The sequence below is a fragment of the Chaetura pelagica genome, unplaced genomic scaffold (genome assembly GCF_000747805.2).
Source record: "Chaetura pelagica isolate M959 unplaced genomic scaffold, ChaPel_1.0 scaffold363, whole genome shotgun sequence".
Lineage (NCBI taxonomy): Eukaryota > Metazoa > Chordata > Aves > Apodiformes > Apodidae > Chaetura > Chaetura pelagica.
In genome coordinates, this window is record NW_009952720.1 from 2,591,964 (window position 1) to 2,602,832 (window position 10,869).

The 10,869-nt window shown below is 43.8% G+C and overlaps 1 protein-coding gene across 1 annotated transcript; it reads left to right on the forward strand.

Moving 5' to 3' along the window:
- Window positions 1–1,959: 1,959 nt before the first annotated feature.
- Window positions 1,960–3,883, forward strand: HEBP2 (heme binding protein 2). The gene is made up of 4 exons (XM_009994653.1): window positions 1,960–2,038; window positions 2,412–2,547; window positions 2,803–2,968; window positions 3,553–3,883. Exons 1-4 carry the CDS (start codon window positions 1,964–1,966, stop codon window positions 3,725–3,727), a joined length of 552 nt encoding a protein of 183 aa, XP_009992955.1. The 5' UTR covers window positions 1,960–1,963; the 3' UTR covers window positions 3,728–3,883.
- The last annotated feature ends 6,986 nt before the right edge of the window (window positions 3,884–10,869 follow it).

Here is a 10,869-nt window from a genome sequence, read left to right on the forward strand (position 1 = left end):
CACTGACCCTGACATAAGTAGGCACAAAGCTGGGCAAACCAGGGGAAGTTACACAAGGGTGCGAAACTGTTTATGGAGCCAGATCACACACTGGACCCAATGTTGCCTCGTGCATAGTAGGTGGGGCTTAGGGCATTGGTGTGGGAGCACTCCAATGGGACCCAGAGGAGGACAAGGCAACAACCGCCCTGTTTTCGTAACAGTATCTCCCTCCAGTAGGGCAGGGGCACAGGCGGGGCCTGACCAACTAAAATAAACAGACACACAGCTCCTTGTGACTACGTGCAGCCTCGGGGGGACAGACTGCAGCAGCTAGGAGGGGGACAGCTTAAAACGTAAGTATGTCCACCTTTTCCATGTCCTTAACAGAGTGAGTGATTTGTGGAATTCCTTTGTTCTGTCTACGCTTACTCGTGGCACCAGAGTAACCTGTGGAGGCTCCTGTGTCCTCTGCTCCTTTGGCCCATCTTTTAACAGCTGCATCATTGCCCTACAGTGATACTTACATGGACAGATGGGAATGGCAAACCTAAGCTTTCCTGTAAATCTAAAAATTAGTTCAACTGTAAACATTTGGAGGATTTTTCTCAGTTTGGCTCCCCCTCCTCCCCCCACCCAGCATAATTTTATGTAATTCAAAAACATTTTGTACATGCAGTCAGACAGTACTGGCCATGAAGACAAAGCTGGGAAAGCTCTAACCAGCAGCTGGAAAAGTGCTCGGGAGGGGCTGGGTTTGACAAGCAGATACAAGGCAGCTTATACAGCATTTACCTTAACAGCATGGGTTGCAATGGATCAATGTTTACTCTCTGCTTTCTAATACACCCAGGGAGAACTTGAAGAATAGAAACATGCTTGCTGTCAAGCTGTAGCTAGGAGAAACAAACTGAAGCAACAGCAAAACAGCATCATCTTTGTCTTTCAAATGGCAATGGATAAAATATTGTAGAAAGTTTCAGTGTAATTGCTCACATTTGGTCCAAGTACAACCATTTTGTTCCTGCTTTATTGGTCTGCTTTGTTAATTTGTAAATACTATTGACAAAAAGTGTATTACAGTATGACTGTACAGCCTGGGACCACAAGCAGTCCCTGGTGACCCATCACCTGGTAAAGACTGCTGAAGATGTTGCATCTTCAGGCTGGGATAGGGATGGGGACAGTGCTTGCTTTTAACTGCTGGCACGTCTCCTGCTACATGGTTCTCTAATCTTGCCTGGCTCTAGGGATACAACTGAAAGAGCTGCTAGAAAAAAACTCAGCACCTCTTATTTTAATTGAAATCAGTGCCAGCAGGGTTTTTTTGGGTGTTGGTTTCTATTTTGATAAAATCTTTTCAAACTTATAGCTCTCAAAACAAAAAACAACTCGTAGCAAGATCTAACCCAAGATACATACATAAGGGGATTAAAGTACTCAACAGCAGCCTACATAAGATGCAACACAAGGCAGGTCTTGATGTACAAAAAGAGCCATTCACAAAGGTCATGTTAAAGATGGCACACCCTGGCATACCTTAAAGACTTCATCACTAGAGGCAGGACATCCTGTGAATCTCATCAGAGCACCTTTTAATATTACAAGCCCATGAAAAAATAGAGGCATGGGTGGCAGACCAGTGGCTTCTTGTTGTGTAGGCAGCTATAAACAACTGAGGAGGTGGAGAAATAAAAATAACCAGACTTTGTTCTATTACCCAAGAAAGAGGCAATTAAGTTACGCTCTGACAAGACAATGTACTATGATCCAAGTACCAAGACAGGTCCTGAATTAACTATATGCTGTCTTTCAAACATGAAGGGCAAAGGACATCATCCTGCAACAGAAAGCAGGGTTTTCCAAGAGATGTAGGCTATGCACTACGATCTGCCTGGTATTCACCATAAAATACACACCTGTAAATGTACATACTGGTTGAAAAGAGGCCAATGAATTGTGTCTGCCTTTCAGCTCTGGCAAGATGATCAAATCCTTCAAGCAAACCTTTCTGTCCCTGGATCTGCAGTCCCCTCGGTGGAGCTCAGCTGAGACAACGGTAGGCACTGAAGTCCAGGGGAACAGAGCTCTCTGCAGTCAGGGTGGGGCAGAGCCAAGGGTGGATGTGGGATTTCAGTCTCATGACCATGGAGGAGCTGATAAGTGTTAGTATAGACACTGTTCACACCCAATTGCAAAGAGGGACACCTACTCAAGCTCTGAGGAGCTGAGCCCAAGGCTGAACAGCACGGTTAAGCAAGGGAGGCACCAGTTTGACATTTGGGGTACATACACCTGAAGTCTGCAGCAACCCAGCACTACCTGATTATATATATACACACAGAGTACTGGATTGTAGAGTTGGAAGGAGCAGCTGTTCAGGTCACTTTGGTATTCACCTCTTAGTTCCTGTGACTTTTGCTGCCTTCCAGGCCAAGGATTACGAGCTGCGGCAGTACGAGCCAGCCAAGTGGGTCAGCACAGTCATCAGGGGAGAGACCCAAAAGGAGGCAACACGCCAGGGCTTCTGGAAGCTCTTCCACTACATCCAGGGGAAGAACGAGAAAGGTACAACGTGCTGGTTTCACACAGCAAGAAGCACAAATGGGACATGAAGCATTACAGCATGAAACAGCTGTAATTACAGCTGTGGGACACAGCAGGTTCCCCTTCTTGGTCTAACACCCTCCTGACCCCAGCAGGACATTGTACCTGAGGCTGCTTTGGTTTCTGCTTTTAGGCTAATTCTGCATCACCCTTTACTACACCATCCAGGCACTGTCTTTGCTTGCAGCTTAGACTTATTTTCTCCCTCTTCTCTAGAAATGAAGATTGATATGACTGTGCCAGTGACCTGCCTGATAAAATCTGGCTGCACAGACTTCAAGATATCTTTCTTTTTGCCATTTGAACATCAGGACTCCCCACCCCAGCCCACAGACTCAGAGGTGTTCATTGAGGAGCGGAAGGCAGCTGCCATCTTTGTCAGGTAAGCAGCATCAGCACAGCTACTGGGAGGGGTCTATCTAGCAGGAGCTTGCAGCTGGTTTTTAACTTTGATACATCCTGCTGTTCAAAGCCTTGATTGACAAAAATTGAGCATTTTGAGTATTTCTTGTGTTGGGATGTAAACAAAGAGAAATAACCAAGTTTTGAACCACTTCCTTTTCAGCAAACTAAAGTGTTGCACCAAGGGGGTTTTATGGAAATACATCCTACAGAATCCTCCTCTCAGGCACATTCTGTGCTTCAGAACACCCAAGCCCCTTTTACTTCGTCACAAATTCCCCCAAAACCTGCATTACAGTTCTTTATTGCAGGAAAAGCACCCAAAGCTACCCTTGCCCTCCCCCCTGCATGTATTAAAGCCACAGGCAAAAATCTGTCTCAGCTAATGCTCTCAGAATTGCACATCAATTATTTTACATACAATCCCTGACAGCTGGTTCTACACAGTTTACCTGCACCAGAAACTGCTCACTGGATGCTTTGCAAGCCTTAAGTATCTATCAAAATAAAAAGCTAGGGCTTAAATGCTTAACAAAAACCCCCATCTCTTTTTACTTTTCCCAGGTCCTTTGGTGGATTTGCCTCCCCAGAGAAATATGCTGAGGAAGCTGAAGTCTTGGCCAAAATCTTAAGAAACCGAGGCCAACCATTTTATGAAGACTTCTTCTATACTGCAGGCTATGACAGTCCCTTCAAGCTCTTTAACAGGCACAATGAAGTGTGGTATTTTAAAAAGTAATATGGTGGGGGCAATATTAAGAGGCTACTAATCAGCTCTGGATGAAAACACATTTATTAATGGCTTTTGCTTTAGTGCAGAAGAGTACACATGGACACAGATCATGACTAATTCACTTTCTCTAGGATGAAATACTATCCTGGCTAAAAAGATTCCAGCTCTTTCTAAAAGATGTAATTTAAATTCAAGCATATCATGCCAGCCAGAGCAGAAGACACAACAAACCTATTCCTCTTATTAAAAAGGTTCTAGGGAACACTAATAGTCTGAAAATATTCCCACCAACCGTTTGGATTTCTAGCTTTACTTCTCATTAGAAGTGCTACAGCAATAGCTCAAGTCTTATGAAGAATGAGTTCTTCATTGAGCTGACTTTGCCCATATTGATATCCCTCTGGAAACAACAAAGATTGGGGAAACTAAGATCTACCACTAATGAGTTCTGGGAAGCAGCAACACCTGGTGCCTCACAGGCAGGAACTTTTTAAAAATACTACCAAAATCCCTCACTTCTCCAGATTTTTTTATTCCCCACCCCCCCCCGCCCCGGCCCCATGGAGGCTAGATGCTCCAAACTAATGCCAGCAACCAACTTAAAAGACTACAGGTCCAGTGAAAAAGGGTTAACAGTGTCCAAGCTTATTCTGTGCATATCATCTGCACATGACATGTAATGCCAGATTTGTCAGTAGCCTGTAATTTTAGGCACAAAGGCACAAGCAGTAGTGTTTAGCTCTCACCTACTTCAAACACTAATTACTACTCAAATTATTTAGCTTTGGACAAATCTTGGTATTGGTCAGGTCAAGTGCAGTCTGCACCCAAGCAGTATCTGACACCTAAGTGAAGACACTTGCAGGACTATCATTTCAACTAGTTGAGTCCCTGCTCTAAAGTGAAGCATTTAAAGCTCTCACAAAGTAGCCTAGAGGTATTTTAGAGGAAGCTGTACCAGTCAGAAAGCAGCTCACAGCAACAGGCAGAGTTCACAATTTTTTATTGGTTCCAATCACTATCAGGCAAATATCCTCAAGTGTGGTAAAAACACCTTGGCTTTTTTAATGATGTTCATGCAAGTGTAACCCATTATTCTGCAATCTTCCACCTATTAAGACAGACATAAGAAACATGAGAAGGCACCAAACCAACACAAGCTTTCTGGGAACAACTCAGACCTTAGATTTTCATCTCTGTTCAGAGAGAGAGTTCAAGCTAAGGTTTTATCATCATTTGTTCCAACAAATAAATTTCTTTATTGCACTCACCTCCTTGGTTCTTCTTGCAGACATTTCAAAGTTGCCTCCTCACCTAAAACAAGAAAACACAATTAACATACATGCAGTGCCACAGCAGCTTAAAGGTCCACAGCAGCTTTGCAGCCTCAGAGAAAAGTGGAACGGAAATGGTGATATCACAGTAATTCATTTGGCAGAATCAATTTTCATCAGTGGCTACAGCTATTTCCAGAAATTTTAAAGAGGAGTCACCTCCTGTATGGTCTTACCCAGTGAGGTTGCAGACAGCACAGTCCTCTCCTGAAAAAGAGAAGATGTTTCAGGGCAACACACTACATGAAAATGTAATTTTTTGTCTCTGAAGTTCTAGTCAGCAAACTAACCTTACCAACAAGGAGGCTAGATTTCAAACCTGCAACACCCAAACAGGATATACAAAGCTTACAAATCCTAACCAAGCTGGAAATGCAGAATTACTCTCACTGGAAGAATCAAGGAAAGGTCCAAAGCTACTCCTTGCTTTGTGATACTGTCCCTCCCCAATTGAAAGTTACACTGAACGAGTGACACCTAAAATACAAGTCCCATAGAAATCCTGAAAACCTATCCTTGAAAGGGAGAACCAGTCCATTGGAGGAAACAAGTTTGTACAGCAATCATCTAGAACTTGAGCTTAAATTTTTTAACAGTTAATGTGCTAAGACTAGCAAAAATTACTGAATAGTGACAACCACAGCATAGAGAGCCAATGTTCTGTTTTCTTCTGTTTGCTTCAAGAGTGCAGTGTTAGTGTCAGTTCACAGGACAGCCAGACAGACCAGACTGAGTGATGACAGTTGTTTGCTGCTGTGCATTCTGCTGTACTGCTTTATGAACACTATCAGCTAAGTGGCCTCCACTGATTAAGCTCCTTTACTATTTCCACTGTGTGAGGTCATCAAGCAATAAAATCCCAGCTTTTAGAGCCCCTGAAACCAGATCTGCTGCTGCTACAAACAGAGCTTCGCTGCTGACAACAGTTCAGGAACTTGTCAGGGTATATGCTCAAGGAGCCCTTCCTAACTCAGAGCTATAAAGTGCATTATTGCTTTAAGCACATCATGTTTATTCCCACAGTAGCTGAGTGGGAGAATCAGAATACAATAAGGGAAAGACAGATCTGATTACAGGACTAATTTTGTACACCAGCATCTAAGCATTTAGTACAAAGACAGCACTTCAACAATTATCAAACCTCATATACTCTACACTTACCTCAGACACAAGTTAGTCTTCTTTCTCACACAAACTCTCCACAAGCTTCACTCTGTAACAAGTGAAATTTTATTAACACTCTCTTCTCCTTGGCATTTTAACCTGAGTTAGAGTTAGTCTGAATGTGGGTACTGTTTCAGTGCAAGAATCCTCCTCAGCCTCTTTCAGAGAGATTCCCATTGATTAGAATTAATCATCACAAACAGTACATCCTTAAACGCTTAATCTGTTATTTTTGCTTTTCCTAAGAGGAGCTGACCTCCTGAGTCTTTCAGACCTTGCCCCCAACCACATCTTCATTTACATCACATAAAATCTTTAATCTAGCCACTAAAACAAATAATTTACCATGTAACTTTAATTATTAACGGTCAGTGCTGCTCCTTGCCAAGGCCCTTAAATTTAACCAGCCACAAGTTAAAAGAGCACAGTTACTCTTCTGGGTTTGGTCAGGACAAGCTCTGCACTGACAGGTTGCCATATGTTCTTTCTAATCAACTAGAAACTCAATCAGTCCTTAACAGTTACTTATTTCTACTAGTCTATGCCATTTGTTTTCAGTTACAGAAAACAGGTAACATTTCAAGTTGTAAAAAAAAAATAAGGGCAAGTGAGAAGCAATCAGTTTACAAAAGAAGAATCATCTGTCACAAAGTAGGCAGCAGTTCTCCATTCTCAAATCTAGGACATGGACAAGAAAATGAAGTCAGTTCAATGCTGATGTTACTCTAGAGCTTATTAAGCTCTAAAAACTCCTTTGTCCATTACTGTTACAATTACTGCCATGTCTTCTAATGATCTTCAGTTACCAAGTATGAAATTCAGTCCCTAGCACCACCAGTGAATGAAGGCTGCAAGCTGCTGGTAACCCATGATCTACTGGCAGATTTAAGAAAATCCTCAAGGAACCTCCTTGTCAACTGCTGCAGCTGTGCTGGCATTATGGACCAGCAACTCCCCCATCAGGCTGCTCTGACCAGTCATTGCTTTTGATGGGCACTTACCTTTGCTGGTAGCACCAGCTGCATCACTTCAGAGTCCCACCAGCCCAGCCCTGGAACAAAGCAAAGCATCAGGACAGCACATAAGCAAGCACTGGAGCATGACCTCTAGCCCGGTGCCTGAAGTCAGATAGAGCTAATTGCAGACCTCCACGGTTGAAGTCAAGGCAGTCAAATCTCATCACACAGGCAGCTCATGTGGTCAGTCACTGGACAGCTATCTGCTTTAGGCTAAGGCTGCTACAGGGAAGGGGGCATATGAGCAAATTGTGCTATTGGAACAACCTGATGAGCTCACAGGCACTCAAAGAGTTCTGCAGAAATCAGCCTGTCTAGGCTGGACTTTACCCAACAGTTCTGCCCTGACGCATCCTCCTGTTCAGGCCAAGATGCAAACAGCAGCCAACCCGACTGCCCGTGCAACCTCCCCTGCAGCTTATATGCACCAAATACTTCACCTTCTAGCCATATTTTTAATGTCAATACTTGCAAAATTAAAACGAGTACTTACATGACAATGAGAAGCATTCTCAAAGCCTGCAAAGGAAAAGTTGCCATTAGGTAGGGTCCAGCACAAAGTTTCTAAGCAGAGTTCCAGTGACATACTGTATCAGTGTTTAGTCAAGCTTTGTCCTCATGGGGATCAGAGACCTGATTCAACATCATCTACAGTAGCCTGCAAAAGTCCCACCCCATTCCACAAGAGGGGCCCCTAAAGCCATCTCCCAGTGCTCTCCCCATCACCCCTGACCAGGTAACTGCAATTCCAGACTGCTGGAATTGCAGAAAGGAGCAAAATTGTAGAGTTCAGTGGCGTGAACTCTGTGTCATCATCCAAGCTGAACTACACTGGGAAATATAATACTAAATTCATAGTACTGCCATGTTCACCATGTAGTCATTAACAGGTAAGTTCCAGAAATTTTCAACATTATTATTGTGAATCACAGGGGACCTGAAGGCACACTTAAAAGAGAGCTAGTGCCTTTGTTTCAGATTTTCGAGAGACAAAAATGGATGTGCAGACTCAATCTCCAAAAGCAAGCTCCCAGCTCAAATGCAGAACAGCCAAATGTAGCATCCACCTAAAACATCCTTCAGTTACCTTTAATTAGGGAAGACTTGTCTTCACCAGCATCAGCAACAGATGAAAAAGCATCTCACACTGCAGGCACAGGCATCCTCTGCCTAGGGCAGCCTGCAAGCAACAGAACACTTAGAACTTGCAGCACTAACACCAGATCAACCAAGGCTTTTTTGTTACTGAAAGAGCAAATTTATTCTGCTGCATTTGTGCTTAATTTCACCAGCACAACCTACTCCATTCCTCCCACTCATCCTACTAAATTGTTAACCTTTAGCCCATTCTGAGGCATCTTTCCAAAACACATTCATGACCCAAGAGGAAGGTAGTGCTTCACCTCCACTTTCCACATGGGTGCTCTCACAACTGGCCTAGGACACAGGAGGCTGCATCAGGGAATGACAGTGATGAGGTGATCAACACAGGCCATCTGCTGAACTATGCAGTCATCACACGCAGCCTCCTCACACAGCTGGGGTGTAAGCTCTCACAAATGCAGGCAACATGATACTTACTTTGCCCAGCTCGCAGCTTTATCTCCCAGTACCTGTAACACAGTAAGAAAAAACAATCAGACTCCCTCAGCCTTCATGGCCAGGCCTACACCTCCTAGCAAGGCATCCCAAGAGCCAGATACATCAGATAGGAGCGAAAGACCAAACTCAGGTGTTCGTCACAGCACCCTCTGCTGAACTATGCCATCATCACTGTATCTGCTGGGGAAGAACAATGCCAAGCACCCACCTCTCTTCTGACAGCTTTGAAACACTGCAAGTTTCAAAATAAAGCAAATACTCAATAGTTTGAGTACTAGCAAGCATCAGCTGTCTGCGGACTTCCCTCCCGTTCCACACACCCCGCCTCTCTGCTGCACTGTTCCAGCAGCTCTGTGGAAGAAACCACTGCACAAACAACTCTTTCTCACCAGATCATGTTTCTTCTGCAACTCATTTAGATGCACCAGTCAAAACCTGGAAGGAAAAGAGGTTATGAACAGTATATTCAGAAGTCTAAACACCAAGGGAAATTCTAACTTGCTGTGCCTCAGAGAGAAGTTATGGTGGTAAAAGTGCTCATCACCCTCTTGGTCAAGAGTAGCAAATAAGTGTCATCATTGTGGCACCAGAGGAAATAAAGCCTGCCTACTGCCATGATTAGAACAGAAGACGCTGCCTAGACGAAGACTAAGCACCATTTTATGTTGATTCTTCAAGTATTTTTTTTACCTTGTTAAGTAGCATTCAAGTAGCCATATCTGGTGGCAGCTCTGGAAGAGAGATAACAGTTTCAGATGCTTGTAGAACTCATGGGAGTCCCTCCAGCAGTGACACAAACAGAAAAAAGCCTCAGCACAGAGTTTTCAGAAATCACTTCTGTCCACTACTCTTGTACAGAAACCATCATAGGCTCTCTAATTTAGTTAACATCAATCCTGCCTGAGACAGGCACCAGGCACATGTCCAAAAAACAAACTACTTAGTGCTGTGCATAGTGGAAGGGCAGTGATGAAGGACAAAAGGTAAGTAGGGTGGTACTGCAGTCTGGCTGGAGACTGGACCAGTGGTTCTGACCTAACAGAAGCCCCATTATCCACTTTCCAGTACAGAGACATGAATGTTCCCAGTAGCAGAGCGAGGACTGCCTGAAGAGATGCCACAGGGGATGACTGGATTAGAAACACTGCTCTTACAATTTCCTGAGATATAAACCCCAGGCTAATTGCTGGAAGTGCACCTACATGCTATTTCTCAATTTTAACTCCGTATTTCAGAAGCAGCACTTACCTGTTTCAAAGCCTTGAGGGTGTAGTTGATGCATGTTAAACTGAAAACAAAAAGAGCACTGTTAGTTGCTTCACTTATCATCAATGCTAATAAAGAATGACAATGTTCAAACATTGAAAAATGCTAAGTAAAATCCAAAACACCCTGAGCCTTACAACAAAGCTCTCCCTTGACACAATCGGCCCTCCAGCTCTTTGTAGAGCCAAGGCTGCAAAGATAATTCATAGACTGTGTTTTTCAGCCGGGCAGAATCATTTTAAGGTCTTTATTCCCTACAGCTCAATCCCAGTGTCCCATCCCCAGGTCAGTGCAGCAGCCACAAACTTCAGCTCAGAGAACAACTGCCAGACAGGCCACCACACCATTCCATGCCCAGCTCAGATTATGTTGGCATTCATCACCCTCTCAGATGTCCCTACCAACATAGTTTTCATCATGTGCAGGTACATGGAACTCCAAAGTGAGCCACCATCCTAATTTGTTAGCATGGGGTGTTTAATTAGAACACTTAGAAATCTAATTATCTCCGAGAGCACGTGACATCATACGTCCCCTCATTTAGCAACAGGCTGTTCTGCAGCCTCCACCTTCCCCACAACTGAAGGGCACTCCCAAGCCTGGCACCTGTGCATTAACTCACAGAGGAGCAGGCAACCTTGAACCTTAACACAGCTACGAAATTTTGCACACACACCACTCTGCCCGCTTCGCCTTTACCGGAGACAAATATCGTTTCTTAAAAGACCGGAGAAAACTACTCCCTCTTAAAAGTCTAGGAAAAAAA

Bases quoted from the DNA above. Each gene is read 5' to 3' on its own strand.
- HEBP2 (XM_009994653.1), top strand. From the start codon at position 1,964: ATGATCAAATCCTTCAAGCAAACCTTTCTGTCCCTGGATCTGCAGTCC. The intron at 2,548-2,802 runs GTACAACGTGCT...CCTCTTCTCTAG, and splicing joins CCAGGGGAAGAACGAGAAAG to AAATGAAGATTGATATGACT. The intron at 2,969-3,552 runs GTAAGCAGCATC...TACTTTTCCCAG, and splicing joins GCAGCTGCCATCTTTGTCAG to GTCCTTTGGTGGATTTGCCT.